The sequence below is a fragment of the Camponotus vicinus genome, unplaced genomic scaffold (assembly GCF_025532165.1).
Source record: "Camponotus vicinus isolate PSW18456_S1 unplaced genomic scaffold, iyCamVici1.0 SCAF_3, whole genome shotgun sequence".
Taxonomy (NCBI): domain Eukaryota; kingdom Metazoa; phylum Arthropoda; class Insecta; order Hymenoptera; family Formicidae; genus Camponotus; species Camponotus vicinus.
Window position 1 is genome coordinate 2,603,445 of NW_028141967.1, and position 26,569 is coordinate 2,630,013.

Consider the following 26,569-nt stretch of genomic DNA (forward strand, 5'->3'; position numbering starts at 1 on the left):
GTCGGCTGATATCGCGGACGGTCGGCGAGAGAGGAGATATCGCGAAAAGGGTGAAGGGGGGGGAGGGGCGGAAAGGGAAGAGCGTATACCGGGCACACTGTGACATCGCTACTGCATTAGCGGCACCCTGCAGTCTCCATTACCGAAGCCGGTCGACTATCTGGCCGACAACCGACGCCGCGGCTACCTACCTACCTTACCCGGCCACTTTATCTCTCCTCCCGAATATATTGCCACCCCGCGCGCCTCCTCCCCCCTTCTCCCCCGCGCACTAAAGAACCTAGATAAAGACGTGGCCGATCTTATAACGCGCCGATCCCGGCCTCGGAGCCGGTCCCATTGAAAGGATACGCGTCCTTTACGACGTCCCTTCCCTCCCCGATGCGCCCCCGGCATCGGAAATGGATATGTATTTCGGCGACGGTGGAATAAACGCGAGATACACCGTTCGTTCACCGCCAGAGGATGCGGCAAATCCTACAGATTCTCTTCCTCAGGCTCTCGAGATCGTTTCTTTCTTTTTTTTTTTCACGTCCCTTTTTTCACTAAAACGCTTAATATTTGCATTATTGAAGAGTACGTTGGAGAGACTTTTATTTTACTATTTAAAAAATATATTTCTACATTCTTTACTAGACGTTCATTTATTAGAAATATTTATTTATTTATTTAAATTTATTTATTTATAGAATTTATTTTTTATATAACTAAATATTTATATGGAATTTTATTTATCTCACTATTTTATTTATTTTTTGTATTTCTGCGTTTTTAAAAATCAGCAGATTCTAGAATTTTAAAAATTTGATGTTTATATAATTCCTCGCCTCTCTCCTTTTCTTTTTTTGATGTGAAACTGTAGACAGATTGTCAGATTTTTAATGAAGGATTCGTTTGAAGTATACATTACATTCGCGATGTTGTAAGCGAAGTTAGTGCAGATCAGAAATATTGATATAGAACGACATAGATAGACACAAAGGGAGGATGTAGATGCATTCATGATCTGAATCTTTGTAATTGGAAAATGAGGAGAAAATGCGGAACAAATACTCGTAGGAGGAACAGGATTATTTACGCGTTGAATGCAAACGAGAAATTGCGAAAACCGCGTCAATCGCGAACAAAATGTAATACGAGTATCATGCGAGTAACATTTATGAATAATTTTGTTCAAGACCACGTTGTACATTCTACAGCCGAAATCTAGAGAAAAAATTGTGCGAAGGGATATGTCCCTCTAAAAAAAAAACCTTACAAAGGTAAAAAAAATACGCCAAGTACATAAAAAATATTCTACCTTGTATGCATCTTTAATAAAAAAATTCCTCAAAAATAATTTACAGTAATTTTCCCTCAAAAAATATATAAAAATAAAATCGCGCACGCAATTGCGAGCTTTCGTTCGAAGAACGGGATGATCTGGAACGAGGGTATTCTCGTTACAAAGGACGGACATCCCTTTTGGTGGCAGTTCGGCGAGCGGAAGAGAATTGTAGATTCAAAGAGCTGTTTGTGTGCACGTGCGTGTTTGTGTGTATGTTTAAGACCGAGGCCTAATCTGTGGGATTAACCGCGCCGAGTCTCTCGCTCCTTCGAGGGTCTCTTGACTCGGGACACATTGTTATCGTCTCTGATCCTATTGACTACCCCCGGCCTGAATGGGCCGATGACCACTGGTTTTGTCTCCAGCGGTGTACCAAACCGCATATTTTCGTCTAATCGGATCTGTCGTATCCTGTTGGCTAATCGAGCGAGATACTGTACAAACGAGTGTCGCGCCGTTTGAGGAAGATTGAACAAAGTACACGGTAGACGTAGTTTTCGAATCCGCAGAAAACGATCCTCTTTCGTGAGAAACGCTGCTTAAACAGTCTTATTAAAAAGTGTAAAAAAAAAATATCTCGAGCAAAACTGGAAATAAAGCAACGATTAAGTGACACGTAAATTAACAATTCGCGCACTATATGAAAAGTAATCGGAAAAAGAGATAATTTGTTGAGTAAATTTATTAAAATTATTCGGAAAAGTTGCTCGCTCATCTACCCTTGACGATCGAAATCAGCGTTACTTCCAGCGGTGGGATAATTTATGAAGAGGAGAGATCAAAATACGAGACGTAGCGTGAAACAGCGTGAGACATTGTGACGTGACGCATAACGCGAACCAAAAAAGCTCCCGCAACCCAACCGTATTACCCTCAATCCCATAAAACATTCTTCCCCCTATTTACTCCACGTCGCAACACACCACACCCCGCGCATTCTAGGCCGACAACAAGCGTCGCAGGCAGGTAAACGTCGGGCGGCGATCGGAAACTAGAAGCCGCTTGTGAAATCCGCAGAACCTCGGGAGCCCCCCCGCCGAACGCGACCTGGAGGCGGTTTTTCGGGACCTTTCGTCACCTCTCTAAGGCCCGTCGTGCCGGATGAATGAATGCCGGCCCCGGGAACGAAACCTCTCATTCAGGTCTTCATCCTCTCTCTCGGCGACGAGAGACGCCGCGAGGGGGGGGGGGAGGGGGGAGGGGGGGGACGCCCGCAGAGTTTTACAAGATGCGCCATATGCGATACATTATTATACAATGCTGTATACGCTCGCCCTCCTCTCGCCGAGGGTGAGGGAAAAAAAGCGGCGGAAATCCTTTATGGAGCGAGCGCGCGGACCGCTCGCCGCGCGTTCGCACACTCGGACCACGTGGATTTCTCTTCCCTTTTCCTCTCTCCCGTCCAGAGAGAGCGTTCCCGACATCTTCCTCTCTCTCTCTCTCTCTCTCTCTCTCTCTCTCTCTCTCTCTCTCTCTTTATTCCCGCGTTCTTCCGGGTCTGAGAGGAGTTGTCTGCGACCGCGACTTGTCTAACGCTCATCGACGTGATAATTAGCGGTCAGGGTTCTCGCCGTGTGTGCGTAAACAACTTCCTCGCTTCTGCGAAAGCGAAAAAAAAACCACCCCCTGCGATTTCTCACGGATTTGAGTCCAACGGTGCGTGTCTCGAGCCGCGCGTTTATTTCGCGGCCACAATCGACGCGCGTCCTGATTAGATCCGCGTCGCGATTATCGTCAGATGCATTAATTACGGTGCAACCGGTAGAATTCCACTCCGCGGCGCTGCCCCGACGGTCTTTATCGTGGAAATAATAATTTACGGCATCGGTCGCGCCGGGCAAGGCCGAGCGAGCCGCTTCTTAATCCCCGAACGCGCGCAGAAAACGGGTTGCACGGGCAGAAATGCGAGGCTGTGTTATAGATAGACGATACAGGGTGTCGCCGAAACGCGAACGCGAGGCTATATTTCTCGTATGGGAATTTAAAAACGGAGAATCCGCTAAGCTCTCCATTCTTCTTTTTCCATAATCACCATTATTTAAATGGAATAGTGGTATTACCGATCGTAGCAAGATTATAAATGGTAGATTAGCGTGAAAAGATTGCGACAAAAATTCTATGATAAAATATTCATTCATATAATATATTCGTAAAATATTCATTCATATTTGCTGCGCATAAATAAATGACTAATTATGAGAGATACAAAGTATAAATAACCAATTTATGCTTTGATATTTTATATTTATTACGAGCTAATTTGTCGCAATATTCAGATTAACAGCACTTATCATTTAATTTTTATATTGAAAATTATAATTAATTTTTTTATTATATTGAAAATTGTATTGAAATTTTTTTATTATATTGAAATTTTTTATATTGAAAATTATATTTAGATTAAAAATATTATTTTTCTATTGAATGCAAGCAGAATGTTTGCCATTGATAATTATAATTATTAATTACACAAACTTCAGAACACCAAGTATATAACAATCTGCGGGCGACTAGATAACGCCAGACCTTCGTATCTTTTGGACATTCAGCCGCAGCCGTCGACTAATACGACAGAGATACCATAAAGCGCGTATAGAATCTGTATCAAGGTCGCTTGACCATTCGCAACCCGATAACATCCTCGGGATTCAGTTGCCAGGCTACGAGAGCTTTAAAATGTTCAAACATGAATTATTCTCATATTCGCAGATTTGCGAGAAGAAAACGAAGACGAGACCCAAGCACCTGGAGCCTTGCAAAGAAAAAAACCCGATTTTATTTAAAAAAAATGCTCTGTACATGACAATTATTTCCATCCACGTGTCACCTGTTTGTAACTATAATCATCTATTTACAATTAACTTATACGTAATTATAATTAAGCTCGTTACCTATCGCGCGATCGCTATTTACGACGCATATATCGTCCCTCGGGCAACGGAAGATTGCGAAAAACTCGCTGTCAGCGAGTTTAACGCAGACTTAATAGCGGACAAGCGCGCTCGCGTGTATCGCATTATTAACGACACGCGGTCGGCGGAAGTGTCGGGCAAGAGTGGCCGAGCCTGATGAATGATTTTCGCGTTAATCCCGAGCGATCGTGCAAACTCGCAGCTCGTCGTTTCGCGCAGTAGTTGGACGCTCGGTTCCCTCGCTCTCCTCTCTCTCTCTCCCTCCGGTTGCGGTCGCGCGAGTTACCTTTTCGCACGTTTTATTTTCTGAATAATGCAGCAACAGAAAGAGAGACAGAGAGACGGGGAGGGGAGAGAGGGGAAGACCTCTGGCCGGGGCCCGGTGGGACATTCTCGCGCAAACCACGCCGGACACACGCTGCGCGTGGGACGCTACGTGGCTGCTGCCGGCACCGGCTCCAGCATTAATCTAGATCACGGCGTTATATCGCCTCCTCTCCTTTGGTATACGTACCACGCGACGAACCCCGGCGCGCGGTCCCCCTTCGACAGTTAATGCACGTATAATTTATGGCGAGAGGGACGCGTCGATGCTACTTATATACGCGATCCTCATCCGCCGCGATTATCGGATCCTCGAGTCTTTGACTTACATCTCTACTATTTGCGATTTTTTCAGGTGTAGCTTTGGTTACAGAAATATTTGACAAATTTAAAGTTGACGAAATTAAAATTAAAAGACAAAATTAAAATTAAAATTGACGTTACGATTGTTTCAGTCTGCATTCTTTCGAGTCCTTTTCAGAATCTTTGAGCTTTGTATATTCTGCATGAATTATCGAACCCTTGAATCTTTGGTTATTTATCTTTTTACATTATTCTATTGCAAATTTTTTTAGATATAATTAGATATTATTATTATATAATTATTATTATTTATATAATTTAGACGATTACTAAAATATTTAAAAAATTTTTTAAATTGAAGATAAAAATTTAGAAAATAATTCTAAAATATTTAAAGAATATTTAAAAAATTTAGACGATTATTAAAATTGACATTACAATCATTTCAATCCGCGTCCTCTCTAGTCGTCCTCAGGTTCATTGATCTTTATACATATATTTTCTTTTAAGTTTCCCCTATATTTACACATTTCTATGAAGCTTTGCTCGATTATATTTCCTACGACTGGGAGATCCTTGCAAATTCTAGCGAATCTCCACCATCTACTTTTACAAGCCGGACACTTGCCTTCCATTTCTCCGTAGAAATATGATTCCGACTTTGTCCTCCTCCAGCTACCACCTTAACTTGCCCCTACTGTGCAAACTAAACGCCTAGCAGCGATTTACCAGCGAGAAACGATCTCCTCCGGTACTTGTATTCCACCGAAGTGGATGGCTTTGCACGGCGACGGTGGACGCGATTTATGCTTCCGCGACCGGAGACAATCCTGTAGCATATCTCATCCGACATTGTAATAGATGCGAGAAATTATAAAGTTATAATTTATCCGGAACGCGTTTTACGCGCGCAACGTATGCATCTCTCGGACGTAATTTATTATTCTACTTGAAAAAAGGACGAGCACGATTTGGAGGATCCTCTCTTATTGCATTCGCAAGAATAATCCCATAAGATTTTTAGGACGATCCAAGATGCATCCTTGACAAAATTTCACATTGTATATGCGCAAATCATGTGCAGTCAACGCACGAAAATTATTAATTAATTAAATTAATTAATAGTTAATAAAACGTGTTAAAAAATTCCAATCGTAAAAGTCGCAAGCGCTAAAATCTAAGTCAGTATTTATGCAACCCTCCCGCGTACGCAGCAAATTCCCGTCTTGTTTACAGGGAACCGAGCGATGTAAGCTACCCGCACGAGGGATTACAAAGTCGCGCGTCTGTAAATCACGCGGCCGACAATCTCCAGCTGTCCATCTTGGTCGCGGTGACTCGCATAAGACGGTAACGCGATACTTTCGCGCGTGGGGCTGGGGGTTGAGGGGGACAGTTTATGCCGGAGAGGATGGCGAGTGACCTTGGCGGTAGGAAGGAAACGCACCCCCTGCCGAGATACGCGCCGAAACCCCCAGGGCGAGGAAGGCAATGAGCGACGACCCGCCAGCTCGTAAAAACCACCAACGAATTCCCTCGCCGAGACGCGCAGGCAACGAATTTTATACTCGCGGTTCTCTGTCTTTTTTTCTTTTTTTTTTTAATTCCTCTTAAACCGAACGCGCGCCTCTTTTCGAAATAATTCTTACTTCTTAATTTAATTTTGCGCCGCAATTTAAATCTTCTCTTCGTACGAAACCTCTCTCGGATGCAACGACCCTTGGGTAAGTCGCTAAATATTTCGCTTCTCGCGAGAGAGAAAGAGATGGTACGTGCAAGTATACTTGACGTCGCCATTTCGCCGAATTAATTTCGCGAGGGTGTCCGGTGATGCGGACGGACAAACGGATGCTAGCGGGGCGTCATTGTTGGCGAATCTGATAACGCGAGTTATGGCATATCGTCGACGGGGCAGGAGCAGGCGTCGTTCGCATTCTCTCCTCGTTGTTGATGTCCTGTTGTTGAAGTGGGGCCCCGCGTGTGCAGGTGTCAACGTACACAAATACACTCCCCCGTCCCACCCTATCTCACGAGATCTACTACATCGAGGAGGTATCGCACCGATCACTCGCGTCCCGCCGTCCGTAATAAAGAGATAGCCGTGTTCCAGCTGAGCGGGCATAATTCACCCGTTAAGGATTTTCAGAAAAAATATCCTGAAAGTATCCCTGATGTCTCAACCGACTCGTAATTGTCGTCGTTTATGAAAATTGTTTGCAAGAGGGCTTCGTCGATGCGGTCTGTTTCCGACAGCACAGTTTATTTATTTAGATTATGATTTTTTAATCATTGCCGAAAGGTCCACCTTGTAAAGACATTTTTCGTCGTGATATTAAGAAACGAAGAGAAATAAATGTACGCGAATGATTTTATTCTATTCTTATGCAAGGATTTTAACTTCGATCTTTAAATTTTTTAGGACGCCCTGGGAAGATTTCATGAATTGTAACATTTGAAATATATTTCTTAAAAATTGTCACATGTTTCTTTGAGACATGTGCACAAGCGTAAATTGACGCGAGAATTATTGCCGAATATTGCAGCACAATATTAATCGCGTCGATATAATTAATTCAATGATAAATAATTAATAATTAATTCAATGATATCATAATGTGATCTGCTTCTAATGTAATTACTATCAAGCTACACTATATGTGCAAAATAAATTGCTGTTTAGAATAATAATAGAGATGGCAAGACGTCTTTTATTAAAAACAGTCGATTTATTCTCATAGTCTAATGGACAAATCATTGCTTGAGATATTTAATTGAGAGATTTGAATCTGACATTTTATGGTTTATCGATAACATCCGCTGCGGATTATTTAGGTCAGAATCTGACCTAAATAGTCCGCGTGGAGTCATGGCCAATAATCATAGTCTATCGATTTTGCGATTTAATAGAAAGATCAGCTTTAATAAAATCGATTCACGCAATCATCTCACATCTTATTGACATATCGAATTATCTCTCCACCCTATTCGCATCCCCTTTTCGCGTTATCTTTAATTTCTGTAAAAGCTAGAGTTCGATTTCCGCGAGTGAAATACAAATGAAAAGTAAGAAAAAATATATCGATAATTTTTTCACAACTTTCAGTTCTTTGGGTGTCGCACATCGCATCGAAAGTATGAAATGACGTGTTTATTTACGTGTCCACCTGTTATCGAATTTCTTATCACGTACAAGTGATTTATGTCTCAATTCAGTTGCATCCACACAAATTTATTTCGGACATTTCAGTCACTACCACACATGATTATAACGTGGGTGTAGCTTCGAGCATTTTCTACAAGGTAGAAAATAAAAGTGTAAAAGAAAATAAGTGTGTACGTACATTATTTATGTCTTCTTAATTTTTAACAATAAAATAACATTTTAATTGACATATATTAATACTAATGCACTGGTGATTTTTATTTTATTCGTTATTTGCATCTCTAAAACATCCTGTGCTTCTCCTAAAAAAATATTACATTTTTAATATTTGTATTCATATAAATAAATGATGTTGCAAAACCTGAAGTATAATACTAGTTAAAACTTTGTCATGTTTTTCTGAAACGTTGCGGAAGCAATGTACGCTAAAAAATTTATTATTATGCACTGAAATCAGTGCCGAACAATATGAATATTGCAGTACAATGTCAAACGCGCCGATTTAATTAATTGAATTATAAATACGATATCGCAATTGCAATCTGTCTAATTGTTAACATTTAATATATATTTTGTTCAGAATAAAAAGGGAATTTTATTATTTATCAATCTTGACACGAAATTGCGATTATTTCGCAGAGTGATTTTGATTATTTAATCGAAATAAAGATGATACAATAATCGCGTAAAGTTTGCGATATATATTTTATTAAACACGCATTCACAAATAATGATTTTATAATTATTTATCGATTAAATTTTGTACAATCATATGATAAATAATATTAAAAACGAATATTGCATTACAAATTTACAAATGGAATGCATGTTTAATAACATATATCGTAAATTTTATACGTCATTTTTATTTTAATCAGATAATCAAAGTCACTCTGAGAAATAATCACGTCATGTCGAGATTGACAAATGAAAAAATTGTTTCTATTCTCTTAGCAAAATGCATAAAATAGTATAACATATTTGTTAGCAATTAAATGAATCGCGTTTATTTACTTATATATTATATTAATATTAAAAATCTCCAAACTAACACTTTTAGAAAAGATACAGAATATTTTTTAGAGATGCAAATGAATAAAATAACAATCATTAGTGCATTAATATTAACAAATGTCATTATTTACGTTAAACCGTTATTTTATCGTTGATAATTAAAAGGACATAAATAGTATGTACATATATTTATTTTTTACCTTGTAAAAAATAGAAAATGCTCGGACCTATACCGACAAATCAAGTGTGTGATTGTAAGTAAAATGTACGAAATACATTTGTGCGAGTAACTAAATTGAGACATAAATCACCTGTACACGATAAGAAAGTCGATGACAGGTGGACGTGTTATTTCATACTTTTGGTACGATGTGCGACACTTAAACAACTGAAAGTTGTGAAAAAAAGTATCAATATCCTTTACTTTTATTTGCATACCGAGATCGCAGAAACCGAACCGTGCTTAATAAGATAATAACGCGAAAAGGATGTGAGAAGAAACGTCAATGGGACGCGAGATGTCCCGCAAAATCCGATTTTTCCTATCGAAAATCGAGCGAGTGTGATTATTGGCCATCTCTGGACGACTCTGGATTTCCTCTCCCATCTCTTTTTCACTAATTTTTAATAAAAAAAGAGCACGCTCAAGCTCGATTTATATTAACCTCGATATACAGTGCATATAAAAACTAAAACAAAAAACACCGACACTATTTTCGCGTCTTTCAATTCTTTTAGATATTGCCGAAAGTGTCAAAAAAACATGTTTATTTACGTGTCGACCTGTCATCGACTTTCTTATCGCGAACACGTGAGTTATATCTTAATTTAGTTTTACCCACACAAATTTATGTCGTACGATTTAGTTACTAATACTTGCGAATTTGTGAAACTTTGTTTTCTTTCAATTTATTAAAGACGAGCTATTATATATATTTATTTGAGATATATCACTGCAATTCTTTTTTAGTGAAACTCATTAATTTAATTCAAGAAAGTATTATTTTATTTTTCATTAAGAAAAGGAACTACAATTGCATGATAAAAAATTAAAATTTCTATTTTTATATTTATTGCTATAATATGTGGATTCTAATAACGTAATAGTAATCTTAAATATATAGTTGCCGTCAAAAATAATTATAATTTACGATAATTGCAATTTTTTTTCTCGGCATTTAAATTCCATAATAAAATAGTATCGCGAGAGCACGGATTACGTCTATTTCGAATGAATCATATCGCGATATCGCTCGTCGTTCTATCGAAACGGGAGCCTTGCGGATGCAACGAAAGCAAAGTGCTCCCAGCGAGTTACCGGCGCATCTTAATTATAAGGGCTAAATTATGAGCGGGCTCCCGGCGCTGAAATATTTGTGTGTTCGCCGGCCGAGGGTTATGGCTCAATTACCACTAGCTATTTTCTTTGCGAGCCGTTGATTTAAGACGACCACTTCCCACGGCGGAAACAGCGTCCGACACGATCGTCGCCGTCGACAGAATCCGCGAGGAACGAGTTTCACGTCCCTTTAACAAGATCCCCCGTTGCTGATAACGATCGAGAGGAAGGAGGATTCGAGGCGCAGAATATTATAAGTTTAATATAGATTGAACGACCTCTCGATTGGAACGCGCTTCGAAAAGTTTCCCTAATGAAAGATTGCGCTATTACAGGTATGGCGGGTTTATAAATAACAAAAGTACCTATTCATCTCTCTCTTTCTTGAATAATGTTGGATTTCGAGAGCGCAAAGATGCGAACGTTTAAAATGAAGGAAGATGAACATTAGGAATTAGAAACGAAGAGACGTATTATCACTCGAATAAAATTATGGATTCCTCAATTACATCGTTCCCCTTTTTCTTTGCACTTTTTTCTACCTTTCCGCTTCGGTCGCCAGCGTTACATAGGTGCGGGTGGGAATCGAAGCGTGTCTATAGTCTTGATGGCTGATAAATCGCACTTAATGCGTTTAATGAATGAGCAGATACCACACAGCCATTCCAGATCCGGTGGTGGTGTCTGCATCTGAATTCCGCCACTCTCGACGCTCCTCTCTGTTCTTTCTCATGCGGGAGAAGGTAAATGCACTGGCCGCGCGTGCGTTATATGCGTTAAGTGCCCCGTGAAATTAGCGAATGAATGAGCGAGGATGATTATGCCACCGCTACGAGGGAATGATCGTAAATAATTTCTGTTACTCGTTAAGATGAAAAATTAGCATTGCGCAATAAATGACGCGGGGTGCAGTGAAAGCTTAATTGGATCAGACACGGGGAATTTATCGAGAATCGGATTCAACTTCCTGGGGAGCCTCGATAACGCAGTCGCGATAATAGTACGTATTGTACTCTCGCGTATTTCTTGTTACAGGACGAGAAACTGAAATTTATCCGGAAACCGTCCTTCTGAATCAATTAGCATTATCATTTTTTAAATTATTTTTTTTTAATTGAGAGCAGAGATTTAAATTCGCTTTCGGTTTCAATAGTGCAAAATCAAAAGTTTCAAATAAGAGGAAACTTTAAATGCGTAAATTTCGAAAATTTTAAGAAAATATGAATATTTGAAAATAAGTAAAAATATTGTGTCTAATATCTAAAAATCTCAAAAGAAGATTCGATAATAATTATCTAAGGATTCCAAAAGGAGATCAAATAATAATTATAATAAAAATATTGATGTACAAAGAGTAAAGTTCCGAGAGCAAAAAATTTCAAAAATTTCCGTATCATAATTTAATTAACATCGATTAAGTATTATCCGGAGAGGTCGCACGTGGGATTTCTCTCCAAGGATTCAATCATCGCAGAACGATCCGTACTTTTCGCGACCGCCATGCGTAAGGAGTCGCAGCGCGATAAATTATGCGTGTCCGGCGTCCCACGTGATTGTCGATGCGAACGCGGCCGCGATAATAAATAACCGTTGGCGAAAAAAGATGCTGTACTTTATTCCGCAGCAACGATCGCTCGCGAACGGCTCCATCCACAACAGAAATAAATTTACATTCTGATAAATTTGATCTCCGTAAGTTTAATATGATTTCCGTCCCTCTGATCCTGATGCACTGTTTTCGAATTTTTTTGAAACTTTATTTTTTTCCCTCTATATTTTTTTGTAAAAAGTAAATTTTTTTCTAAAGATTTAGAGATTTTCAAATATTCATATTTTCTTAAAATTTTCGCATTTTTAAAGTTTATGGGACGCGCTTTATGATAGTCCTTGAGGCTTTTGGTCTTGCAATATTGAAACCGGAAGTGATATCAATCTTCACGGTAACATTAAAATTTCAGATTCTTCTATATTTCGATTTTAATATATCTATTATACCTTCAGAAATTTCTGCAAGTCTGTGTTGTGCCATTCACGGCTCGATTAACAGCAAATGCGCGTCTCGCGAGCGACGCGGATCGAAGCACGACGAGGGCTTGAGAAAAATATATAGCGAGAAGAGGAAGGAGGCGCAAAGAGAGAGAGAAAGAGAGAGGCAACGGAGAGAAACAAAAGGGAAAGAAGGAAGAGAGAAACGTTGAGTTCAGGAAGCTCTCGCTTCCTCGGCGTGCAACGATCTCTTTACGGCCAGGCAATTTTTATGACGAAGCCACCCGGGCGGGCCGAGGTAACACGCGAGGTGACGAGGTGCTTTCGACATGTAATACACGATAATACGCGGCGATATTCGCATTCTTCTCCCGGAAAAGAGAATGACTCGTCGAGAGTCCTTCAAGAGAATCCTCGACACGCATGGCGCCAATCTTCGGGAATAGTGGTCCTGTCTCTGGTCCTTCATCCTTCAAATTAATTTTAAATTATGTCTTCTTTGAAATTTTTCCGACAGATGCTTCCACAGAATGTTGCCTGCGGATTGTTCCTGGACATTCTCAATGAAAAACGCGATAAGCTACATCATTAATCCCCCCCTTCCCCCGAAATATCCAGACGGATGTTACGGAGCTGACGTTCTCGACTAATAACACCCGCGGTCGTCGCAAACGCACACGAGCGCGCATGCGAAGCGGCGAGATAAGGCACAAGGCTTTGGGCTAAAAGCGTGTCGTGACGGGATGTCTATGCCATTCCATCCTCGGCGGGATTCGCGTGCACGAGTGCGCGACGTGTGAATGCGAGAGCCCCCTCCCCCCGATGAGAAAATCGAAATCGCGATAACGGAAGGTCCTTCTCCATGATACACCTTTAAGGATGCTTTGTATGTACAATCCCAGCAAAAAGTAGCTGAAAATCAATATTGACGAATATATTCACTTTTGGTGTATTTTGAGTATGAGAAATTGCGTGGAATATTACAATTTGATCTTAGCTACAGTGCAGAGATGTATTTTTTAATATTTATTGCATTTTTACTGAAATATTCCGAATTTTGTTAATCGAAATGATTAACTTTTGGCAGAGAATTTCGCCTTGTGTCAGATATATGGCTAATTTTATTGAATTATATTTAATATCTTTTTAACCAGTTAGTACTTGTATAATATTATTTGACCAAATATTTCCTCTGTATCTAAACTACACTTTTGCAAATTTTAAACAAATTCTGAATATTATTTCCATGTGTTTTTGTCATTTGAATCGACGTGGTTATACGTTTCCCATAAGAACACATGTTAATTCGGTGCAAATTAAAATCCTTATAACTTGTGAACGCTTTAGGGAATCGATTTAAAAATTGTACTGAAGATTCTAAACATATGTAAGGACATTCTGTACAATTTCCATTAAATTCTCAATATTTTGAAAATAGGTACAAAACATCCTTAAGAACAGGGCGAGGGTAAAATGCGAGAGACGAAATGGCGCTGGGCGCGAAATTGAAAAAATGAAACGTCAAAGCTGTCACTTGTTATTTACTCGAAACTTGGGGGATGAACGCGACTGTAATTCAACAAATCTGACGTCTCCCTCGCGAATCATCCTCTCTCCTCGTTCTCGCGCGTCGCAAATAAAACTTATTTATTTATGTTATTACGCTATTAAGATCACATCGGTTACCTAACGAACCGAGTCGCCGAAAGTGACGAGCGCTGGCTAATTTAGTTTCTCGAACTGCACGCATGCAGTTTCTCGTCCTTCCGTCCTCGCCTCTCGACGACGAGCGAGCACGCGTCCGACGAAACCAGCTGCTTATCCCAGGATCTCGGGTTCACCCTCTCTAAGATCGGCTAGCGCGATTTTGGAAGAGTCGTAGTGAAGCAGGGGGGAAGGGAAGAAGCAGTTCCCGAAATTGCGACGGAACGAGCGGCCGAGTTATGTTCGTTCGCGACGATTTTAAGACGATAAGACATTAAGGAGACACCGATGAAGCCACATAATTGATGAGCTCGTGGCGTGACGACGCCGCAATGGCGGACACCGAAATTAAATCTATATAATGCACAGGGAGAGACGTCTGGTGCTTTCTCTCCGACTGCCGTAATTTACACAGAAAAAAAAGAAGTGTCAAATCAAAACTTATATACTTAAATTAACGCGTTCATTGTTTCGTATATACGCAACAATTTATAGTCTTCTTAGGAGAATTTAATAATTTTAAATTTCAACAATTTTATAGTCTTATTTTAATATTGTAATTGTCACCTTAAGAATATATAATTATTTAATTCTACTTTAAGAAAATTATAATCTTTGATTTAAAAATGTTATTTTCTATCCAACATTGTTTCTTTCCATTCAAGAAAATTAAATCTTAAATCATAAGAATATATTTTTCTTGATTGAACTGTATAAAATGGCTTCATTCAAGTAAGCAATTATTCAAGCAATTATATTTTTCTTTAATTAACGCAATATAATCTCATTTCAAGATTTCCATGTTAAAACTAAGTATATTTTCAAAACAAGAATGCCCTTTTTTTCTGTGTACAAACAGTAGAGAATTAAAATCTTCGCAACGTCTGCAGCGTCACATTAAAGAGTTATGCCCAGTCATAAAAGTAAAAAGAACCGATTCTTATGTTTTTACATTTTCTTAAAGTATATCATATTGAAAATATTTCCTAAAGTTTCAAATTAATCGGATGCAAATTGACGGAGTTATAAGTGTATGTTCCATGAAGCGCCAGAATGTATAACTTTGTTTAAACACGACTATGAAGCTTCAGCTCTGATGTTTTGAGGGCTATCAGGCCAATATATGAAGATTGAAATAAACTAAAATTATATGGGCCCGGAATAGATGATTCTGTGTAAATTAAAAAATCTGCATTTTATTTAAAAGTAAACTTGACACAAATATCTTAAACGCGTTTTTCTCGAAATCACTTTTTCAAAATCGGTGAGCGAGATATTTCGAAAACCGTTACACCGATTTGCTTGAAATTTTACAAGCTTCTTCTACATATAAAAACCTAGTAGATGAACGAGGGATTTTGTTTTTTAATGAATACTTTTTTTTACTTAATAAAAAATGAGCAATTTTTAAGTCGAAAAAGAATATCTTAGTGTCAAATGGCTGCCATTTTGTCCCAAAACAATTTTTCGATTAATCCTTCGTTCATCTACTAGACAATTTCATACATTAACTACAGTTTATTGAATTTTTGATATCAGATGAATCAGCTTCGAATAGCACTGCTCACCGCGCAGCGCTTTTTAAAAAACAATATCCGGGAGAATAATTATAACTTTTACATTTTTTAATATTTTATTTAAAAAAAATATAATAACATTTTTAATATTTGTACTTTTGAATAATTTATTTGTAAAAAAGAATTATTACACTTTTCAAAAAAAATTCCCAAACATCATACTTTTTTCGGTCTGCTGACTAGGCATAACTCCTTAAGCAAGTACAAGTATAAGAATCAGAAGGTATCTAGATAATATCTGTTTAATCATCTCTATTTTAATAGTTTTAAAAAAATATTGTTCAAAATACTCAACAAAAAATAGCTAGAGAAATCGATTAATTGCTAATAATCAATAGAAATATTCTGACGAGATCACGACGATCGAGTGTACTTGGAATGATGCCGAATGTGCGACTCGCATGCAACATTCACGTCCACCGCCCCCCGAAGTAGATCGACGGTGATTTACTTATCGACAATCAACACTTCGCCGGAGGTAAATGGTCGAGTCGTGACCATTAGTCCGCGAAGCGTGTACGTATAGACTTGGGCAGAGAAGCGACAATGTTACATACGATCGAGACTGTGTGTGAGGCCCGGTAGGACCCCGACACGACGCCAATCGGCCTTGCATAACGATGCATCTGCAGCGGCTGTCAATACGAACTGCATTCGGCCTTGGCTCGTTTTATGTTATTCGTCAAATACTTTCGAAAGACTGACGAAAGTTACTTTCACTAGGCTAAGAATCATACATATAAGATTTTCAGTTGCTTAGCCCTCGCTTTTCTCACGTTCAGTTATCAAACAGATGTCTTCCGACACCTGACCAAAAGTTATTAATACTTGTCAAAGCTATTCCCATCAATGCAAATTAAAGTTAACTGAAATTTTTAGCTAATCTTCTATTCCTTCCTTTTTTAGAAAAATTAAATATATATTTTTGTCTCGAAAATTCTGAAGCAATCTATATTTTATCTTTAGAGAAAAATAACTTTGTACGAAGAGAAATCAGTTGAAAGATTACATTTTGCTTTGATTTTCTACTTTATCCTCGCTTTTCTCATGATTAGTTATCAAACGTCTTCGGATACCTGGACTAGTTACTGTCACTGATATGCAAATTAAAGTTGACCGAAATTTTTAACAAATTTTCTATCCCCCTTCCTATTAAAAAAAATATATATATATATTTCTCTCTGAAAGGTTAAAAAAAAAATTCTTCGCGTATTTCTTCCTCGGAGAAAAACAACCTCGCGCGAAGAGAAATCAGCTCGAAGATTGCGTTTCGCATTATCCTTCGTAATGCAGCTCTATCAGCGCAATTTTTAGCTATTTGCCGGCATTCGCATAACGACCGAAACGACGAGCGTAGAAACGCGAATTACGCAAGAGGCGGCGCGACGCATTTTCAGAACGACTCTGGATTCTCAACCCTGGACTCGCAGAAATTACTTCGCGCTTGACTTGCTCGCGTGAACAGTATGACTGTTTTCGTAACGAGCCGCGGCCTCGTCCCGTCGAAATAGGGCGAAATTGCCAAGCAATCGATGAGCTCGTTCGCCAAGGAAAAAAAATTAAAATTTCAATGAAATGTCTCTTTTACGAAGAAGGGTATTAAACAACTCTCAAATTAATATGACGCATACTCTTAAAATAGCGCGATTTCGAATGATCAAGCAGCGATTTCATATCTTCTTCTACGAATCGATTTAGAGCTCAGCCGATATTTTTATCTCGTAAAAAATCGATTGACGTAAGACCAGCTTATTACATTTTTTCTCCTCTTACGTCACAAGATAGGAGAGCTAATCGAAAAGATAAGTGCGTTCATTCAAATCTAAATGCTCGCTCACCGATAATAGTCCTTCTTGCAATAGATGTTGCCGTCACGGCTGAAGCACGTGATCTCCCCGTCGAGACCCTGACGACAGTGCGAGCACTGGAGACACGCGGCATGCCACCGCCTGTCAACCGCCTGGAGATAGAACCTGTCGGATATCCTGAGGCCGCACCCTGCGCAAACCACCCCGGGAACGTCCTCGGATTGCGCGGGCGGGGTGGGCGGCGGCTCGAGCTTGGGGACGGCGTGCAAGTGCTCCGTCGTCGTCTGCTGCTCCTGCGTCTGCAGATGGGGATGATGGTGGTGATGATGATGATGGTGGTGGTGCGCCGTCTGCGATGGCATGCTCAGGTCGTTGGCGTTCTCAAAGTTGCCACCCCTGTACTCCGGTCCACCCGCTGAAACGATATGTCAGGATAATCAATCAAATTCGTTGGATGGGATCGAATTACATTTTTGTATTTTATCTTCTTTCTAAGAGGGTATTCCTTTATTTTTGTTTTATAGGGCTCTCATACTACTTGATTTGACTTTTGAATCTGCGTGGGCCAAAAACCGGAGGAAGAAAGAAGGAATATTCATCATTAATATTTGTCTTCCTCACATTTTAACCCCCCTCTTGTTTTTCTCGACGGATAATCGTACCTCCGGGAGAATCGTAGTCCCGCGACTCGTAAGGGGTGGTCGAGCTGTCGTAGCAGTTGTTGTTGGTACCGCAGTGGGTCTGATGCAGGGGCCCGTGATGATGGGCGGCGGGAGGGCTGCACGGTAGAGTGGTCGGTCGCGCGGCATCGCCCATCGACGCGGGGAGGCAGGGGCTCAGATCTCGCGCCTGGTCCACCGCACCGGGTCCCCCCGCGTTACCTGGTCCCCCTTGGCGCCCCACAGCCAAGCCGCTGCCACGCTCCTGCGTGCTGGGCGGCTGCTGGAACAAATCGACATATCGACGCTTTTAGTTGGCGCATCGAATCGGCGCGCGTGCTCGTGAAAGTCGGAGCTGGTGCGTACGAGTGGGACGAGAATTTTAATTCCTTATGCTACGTTCGGCGAAAAATCTGTCTTATTTTTTCTCGAAATTGAGAACAAGGAATCATATTTTCTCTCTGAATAATTATATTATTAGTATTGTTAAGAGCAGTTTGTCGCAAATTATATTGTATATATGAATAACACACATAATTTAAAAAATGATGATATATAATATCAATAAAAAATAGATTAAAATGAGAAAATGTCAAGAAGCTTGAAGAGCAAACGGATCAACAGGAAAATAAAAAATAAGAAAGCAAAGTCTGAGAAAATTTAAAAGAAAGATTCGATAAGAAATAAAACGAAATAAAGGTACCGAGACAAATAGGAAGAGGAGAAAGATGAAAAAGGATTAAAGGAACCAGCGGGGACAAAGAAGAGAGGAAGCGAAAGATCCGGGAGAAGGAGACGCGGAGGGAGGACGATGGTGGACCGATCGGACGAAGCTGGCAAAGTGACGACGGGCTGCAACCGCCGCTGTCACCAGAGGGAAGAAACGTGCAAGAGAGAAAGAGCGATACACCGGCGATGGTAGTAGCCGGTCGTCTCTGATGGATGTCGTAAGCCGCAGCGTGCATGTGCCCGACCCTATAAGGTACCCGAAGGCGGCCAATCCAAGTAACCGCTGTGTGTTTCAAGTGTTCAACGCACCCGCCGATGTTGCATAGACATAAATTACGAGCCGCCTCCTCTTGTCGTCCCCCTCTCCCTTTTTCTCTCGATATAATTCACGATTTATTTAACTATTTACTCTTCATTTTTAATATCTCTTTCGAGTCATAAATCCTTCGAAATCAACAATTCTCGAGCACCCTCAATAAATTTTTCTTTCAATAATTTTTTGAAAGATGCCTTTAGAAATTATTTTAAAGGTCTCTTTATATGTATGTCGATTTTTAAAGGAATTTTCAAAACAGTTTTCTAAAAGCTCCTCAATAATTCTCGAGTACACCCTCAATAAATTCTTCTTTTCAAAATCCTTTTAAAAATTCCTTTAAGAATATTTTCAAAGATCTATATGATATATGGATTTTTAAGGGGATTTTTAAAAGAAAATATTTATTATTCGAAAGTTGTTGCTTTTAAAAGATTTATGATTCAAAAGAGATAAAAATGAAGAGTATATTTATATAAATCTCTCTAAAAATCTACACAAAATTTGTAAATAATTCTCCACTTTCCAATAATCCTCATACGTTTTCTGTGAAAACTTGTGCTTATAACAAACAGAGGCAATTTTCCTGCCGCGCAGTCAACTAATAAACGTAAACGAGACAATCCGCTATGAGTCGCAAGGAGTAAAGTTCACGTAGAACGATCATATCGTCCTAACTGCCGCGAGGAACGTGATCGGAATCGCTAATCCTACCCCAACTCTGCGTCTCGCCTTCGCGTAGCGCGACGTAATCTTTACGTGCGCTCCTTACGTTGTTGCTCCTTATGTAACGGGGATCGGGTCGGAACAAAGGTATTGCAGGAATGCGCCTTCCTCGAGAAGGTACACGCGTATGTCTATCCCGCGCATTCTCCATCCTCTATCGCGACGAACCGCCGTCGCGTGCGGTAATAACGACTCGTTAAGCTTAAAAGAAGCATCGCGAATTATTTGCGAGTCGGAGTCGCAATTCTTGCGGAAGTCCTAATACGGTTCTTATATCTCGAGACGAATCCAATTGCCTGATGACGGATAATGAGAGCAAATCATGTTTGTTCCCTGGATGACGTAAAAAAGATCCTCGAATCCCCGAATGCAAAATCGATCGCGATTCTCGACGAGACAATCGCGCGACAGAACGGCCGACGTGATCGGCCGATAAATCTCTCACGAGAGCGGCGAACGTGCGCGATCGATCCTCGAGATCCTTATCCATCTCGAGAGCGGTCCGGCAACGAGACTCTCGCAGACTGCAAAGAGACTTTCACCGGCGGCGAAGCTTGCACAAGAGTGCGCTTGCCTTCCCTTTTTTTTTTCTCTTCCTCGTCTCTCTCTTTCTCTCTCTTTCTTTCTCTCCTCTCATTTTCGCGAAACCGCGGAGTAAATAACGCGTGCGTGGAATCCGCGGTCGCGAGATGCCGAGACGGAAACGAGTAGAATGTCGCCAGAAATGTTGCTCGGCTGACGAACTCGGTAGAAACTCTCGACGTCCTGTTCCCTACCTGCGCGTGAATCTGCTTGCTGCCTTTTTTCAATGCATATTCCGAATGCAATGCGATAATTGAGAGAATTTTTTACCGGAGCTAAAATTTTCGTAATGAAAGAAAAATACGAGAAATATCGATTCAGAGTAAAAACATGCAGGCACGTGATGATTTAGTAGCGTATTTGCGTGTTGATTTAATTTCTTTTTTAAATGAAAACATTGATTTTGTCGCATGCTTAGTTTTCATTCAAGATTCAAATATCGTTCGAGTGTCATTAATTTTAAAATCGCGAAACAAGAGACAAGGGAGATAGCATGAAAAACACACATCAATTAAATTTCTTAAGAATTAGGAATTTAAATTTTTTAAAAATTAGGAATTTAATGCTGCACTATTTTTACGCTTATGCTTTGAATTTCAAGTGCCTTTTTCGGCGATAAAACGCAAATTATACAAACTTTAGCTTCTTCGAGTTCTTTTCGAGAAGATCTGGTATTAAACAACAATATAAAAAGTGTTAACAAAGGTTGCACAGCTGAGGAGCTTGAAAAATGAAGTCGTCGTGTCGGTCACGAACGGTAATTTGTTTGAAAATGCAAGACCGAATGCGATCCGAGCTACGGAAAAGCATACGCGATAACCTTACGTCACGACCTACCGAGATACAGCGCGTTATCGCAGCAAATTGTAACTCGGCTCTCCTTTTTTCAGCGCACGAGTCCGATGAAGAAGCCCGGCTGAGTCAGCGAAATTTCTTTAGGCATCGACAACGGCGATGGACAAAAAGTTATCGGGATAGCTCGTCGTCCTCGATATCAATGGCGTGGCAATGTCGCCGACTTTGGTGGGGCTCTCCGAGAGATTAACGCGAACCTCGATACACTAGACCGTAAGTAAAATGTCCTTAAATACAAAATTCTTTTATGGTTGAAACAAGTCGGGTGATTGTGAAACACTCCGTTTTTTTTGAGCGAAGATAGGGAAGATACGTCCCTCATAAATTAAGGAATTTTTCTGAATAAAATATTTGAGAAGTGAAAGTGATATTTTTGGGGAATCCTGTTGACAAGAATCCGATAACCCTTCCCGAGAAAAATGTTAAAACTAGGAGCGCGTGACGTTTTATATACTGTTTGGTAGCCCTCGGTGGCTTACGCAAAGAGTGGCACGTGTAGTGGTATCAGCTTCCCTTGCTCAGCCAACGATAGCGATAACAACAAACAGCCTCGTCCATCGCGTCGGCCGCGATTTCTTTCTCTCTCTCTCTCTCTCTCTCTTTCTCTCAAAACACGCGTGGGCGACGCTTAACATCGCGGAGAGCCGATAAGCTGCTCGGCTATCTGCACTTCTCGGGGTCGCCATTGCTGGCTACCAATCGAGCTGACCAGAACTATTGAATAGACCCGCTACCATCAAACACACGGCATCTCATCGAGATCTCTTTCTCTCGATCGGAGATATTATTGGGTTGAGTCATAAATAATTTTTGCCGGTAGCAAACATGTATCCTTCCAAAAGATCCCAGGTGAGTCACGCTGGCCGCAATGGCTTTTGCATTCCATTTCTTTCAGTTTCTTATTTTCAAATCGATATTTGAAACTTGGAAATTATGATAAAAGTGGGATTTTTTCAAATGGATTATATGGTAGAAAACTTAAAAGTATGTATTCGCCATGTGATGCCTTGAAGAATCGAACAAGAGAAATGCTCGACGACGGTTGAAAACATGTGTAGTTAAATTTATGAAAGAATATGGTCTGGAAATTTCTGTCCCAAAGGCATAAATTTAAAAGTGGCGAGTCACTTTTCTAATTTTGGCGATGATATTTTAAAGATGTCAGAGGAACTCCATATCAGCCATGAAAAGCTAAACACGTGCTATCATTTGGAAAAATTAAAAAAATATAAAAATTAAAGTTATTTATGACTCGGTCTAATAAAAAAAGTGAAACGAAGAAATACATATCCGCTCGAATTTTAGAGCTACAGCACAAAAAAAAGAAATACCTCTCTCCAAACCTTCATTTTTTTTATCCATCGATTTTTAATAAACTGCAGCTCCCTGCTGCAAATTTATAGAATAATATAAACAGTAATTTGTTCAATGCTTGACAGATTAAATAATAAATATCATGATTTAACGCTGCGAGAGCTCAATTTATTCGGACGATTTTCGGCGGATTTCCTGCGTATCATAAGATATCTCCTTTGATACTATTTCCTAAGCCAAAACGTTGTCTCTTTACAACGGTGACGTTTGAACGACGTCGCAAATTAGTCGGATCGTTGATTCTCGCTCCACTTGGAAGATATTATTAGACCGCTTCCTGAAGAATATATCGATAGTACATCGCGCAAATTTTATTTCACATGTACACGTGTGTTGCCAATTTTATGTATAAAATATCCCGCACGAGAAGAATCAATTAATAATTTCAACAGATTGTTCATTTATCAAGCGACCCATACATTCTCATGTTGAGTTCCTCTTTTGTATAATATCGTTCATTACTGAAATCTCTCTTTCCCTCTGCCTCGGAAAATTTCAAGAACTGTACGAATAATTTTACATAATTTAATATACATCATATCTTTGCAAAAATAATCGATTATATTTATACTTTTTATCTGTTCGCTTTACATTTAATCTGTTTTTTATCTGTTTCTCATCCTCATTTATAATCGATAAAAATGGTTCGCTACGCGAACGGGTTACATAAATCACGAACTGAAACGATGCGTGCATAAATTATTTTCAAAGCTGATTGCGCGACATATGAAGCGCCTGAAAGAAATAGTCGTCACCGCAATCTCGAGATTTAAATACGCCTCCTTCTCTCCCTTCCTCCCTGCTTTACGATCAGCCCTAATAAACGAAGTTTTGTTGACACGCTGGAAGCGGCGAGTGTCGCATGCCGAGGAGGCCAAGAATCGCGACCTGACCCCGGGAGATTATCGCTCTCCCCTCGGGTGGGCATCATCCTGCTTCTCGCATTCCGCAAGAATCGTCGACCAACTATATATAGAGATATTTATATATATATCGTATAGTTTAATTATATTAAAATATCTCAACGATATATATAAATATATAGAAGAGATCAAGGACAAGTGCACTTCGTTCTTGCAATAAACAAGTAGACTTCTCCCTAGAAGAAAATCTTGACAACTAAGCTTCAAAATTTTCTCAATTTTTTGTGCATTTATTTGTCGCAAAATATTAATGTTACCAAAAACATGGGGAATTGAATAAATTAAGATAAATTTCATTATGTTTTCCTGAGCAGAAGATTCGCGTTAGATGATTGGCAGAAAAATATCGCGTGGAGAGGCAGCTAAAATGTATGAAAAGAGATTCGAGTTTAGGAATTCAATGGAAGAATCTTGTTATTTTGTGTGTGCCTAATTATACTTTACGTATCTAATATCCCGTTAAATTTAAATGTCTCTTCAGCGCAGATTTGCGTGCGGCTCATCGACGCCATTCAATGCGCGCTTGCATGCTAAATGATTCCGGCACGCGAACATCGTGGCACCTAAAATCTGGCTTCCCTCTGATCGGGGTAAATTAAGTGCGATGCGTGACACGACACGACAATCGGCAATCGAGAGAGTACTACGCGATAATCGCATTAAATCCCTCGTGTAACCGCGACAAATTTTATTAACTTTTAACACTTTAGGGCTTCCTTGGCGTGACTGGATTTTTATAAGAAAATTAATTTTCTTCTAATTATAAGATTTACGCAACTTAATTCGAGTCAATTTATCATTCATCTATCGAATCGATTTATCATTCATCCATATCTCGAAACTTAATTCGCTATTAATTTTCAACGTCACGTCTCTTTATGATTCATCGAATTATTTAAACAAACGACGCTTGGTTCCCATTTATCTTCTCTCTAATATCTGCAATTAATTACAAGCAACTCGTACAGGATCTTCTCGCTTACCTTCATCGCGTCGACGCTATTTGTCGCTTCAGCGTGTTTTTCCCTTTTTCGATATTTATCGACGCACGTTTTCAAGAAATCACATCGGGAAATTGTATCCCGCTAGAAAATAGAATCGAATTTTCGAACATGCGAACGTACGAACACTCGGATTGAATGTTTTTCATAATCGAGTGGATGGCTTTTTATATGGAATTTTATATTTATCACGTTGATATGCGACACACACACGCATAATTCGAACACAAACGATATCCGAAATATAAAAAAGCAACATGCTTGAGAGCCATCCTCTCTTAGTTAACTGTCACGAAATATCACGATGACATCATCCAATTTATAAAATTATTTTAATCTTAAATTGCACGTACTCGATACACCAGTTCTGATATCACGCGAGAGGTATCTCAGAACGATTGCAGCTTTTTTATTTTTAGGAAAATATGCACGTCTAATCGTGCGGGATTATGTAACGTCATGTTCAAGAATTTTGTCAAATGAAGTGTGTTAATATTGACAAGTCGCTTTGATATTACGCACGCACGTGTAGTAAACTTGGCGTTTACAAAGACTTTGCTACGTAAAGAGAGGAGCCTCACGAGTGTCTTTTTTTATTTCTTTGATCGATCGCTCGAGAATTCCATCGAACGTCCATTTTTCCTTCCGACACCCCGTATATCCGTTTATGAAATAACGGACAACGAGGCGATAACGTCGGCAACAAGTGCAGCGATGAGGCCGACCAGGTTGGGGCCTCGAGTGCAAAGTTAAACGTCGGACATTGGGCCGGGGACGATAACTGCCGGCGACGGACGGCGGCGGATGTAATCTCGACATGTAATAAATTACACGCGCGTCACAAGCGCGGTGCTATCGCGACCAGACATTCGCAGCAAGATGGCCTTATCTCATCGAAGCAGAATCCTCGTTCTCTCTCTCTGGCGAGCGCTTCGCGTTTGAGAAAAGCTCGCAACAAAGTTCGAGTGCGCGCTCTAAGAGACTAATTGACGCCAAATCGAATGATATAGCTGATACTGTTTATGCGTTTTTCCAAATCGCGGATTAATTTTGCGCAAAGCGTCTGCGGAATGTTCGATGAATGCATGGAAACGTACGTTTAATCCTCTCTGGTATACACAGCACTTATCGCAAGTCTAATGAAACCTTTAATCATAACGTGATAGGTCCATAATATGTTTCCATTTAATTTCTATTTAAAAAAATTATTTTAAAGTAAATTACCAAGAGTAACCCTCTGTAATGTAAACGTAAAAATAGTTTTTACAGTCTTCTCTTGTTTACTTTGATTAAAATGATTAATAAAAATGCATCATCCATTTAAAACTAAATTAATTCTGGTTAATAATTTAACTTTTTATCTAATTTTAATACACTGAATTTATTTATGTGTTATGATGAGAAACTTTTTAAAGGAAGCGAAAAGAAAGAAAAAGATAAAAAAATTGAGAACATCTAGTCCGTGAAATTTGATATTGTGATATCTCTAATATATATGTACAATATTTCCGCCTTCTCAAGGCAAAACGGAAGCTGCAGCCTCTCGACAAAATAAAGAGCTCTCATATTTATCATCTGAATTATTTTCGAAAAATTTATTTATTTATATAAATTTAGTAAGATTTTAATTAATTGTACCAAGTAATTGTTTGAAGTAAAAGGCAAAAATAAAAGCCAATAAAATGTGAAAATATAATAATAATCATAATAATAATTCATAAAAAGCGCGACATTGGAAAGAGATGAGCAATTGTCGGAGATTTTCGAAACGACGTGAATACCTTTGCTGGACGAAGATTAATCAATGGCGGCTCATATAACGATATAAAAGGAAGAAACGTTGTGTTACTTTTCGTTAGCGCAATGTTACTTTACGTTCGGCTCAGTTCATTGGCGCACGCGTGATTAATGCGCCGGTTTAATTAATCGACGACAAGGGACAATCAATTA

General features: G+C 39.6%; 1 protein-coding gene across 3 annotated transcripts in view; it reads right to left on the reverse strand.

Moving 5' to 3' along the window:
- LOC145968074 (protein apterous-like) overlaps window positions 1-26,569 on the reverse strand; it is a 34,516-nt gene that overhangs the window by 6,377 nt on the left and 1,570 nt on the right. Inside the window, exons 1-3 of one of the 3 annotated variants that reach the window (XM_083093315.1) lie at window positions 24,602-24,624; window positions 18,120-18,396; window positions 17,488-17,872 (exon numbers count right to left, since the gene is read on the reverse strand). In XM_083093315.1, the coding sequence (XP_082949441.1) occupies window positions 17,488-17,872; window positions 18,120-18,396; window positions 24,602-24,607 (668 nt within the window). In that variant the 5' untranslated portion in view covers window positions 24,608-24,624. Of the gene's footprint in view, window positions 1-17,487; window positions 17,873-18,119; window positions 18,400-24,601; window positions 24,625-26,569 lie in introns of those variants that run through there. The other 2 variants (XM_083093314.1, XM_083093313.1) reach the window with 2 other exon arrangements.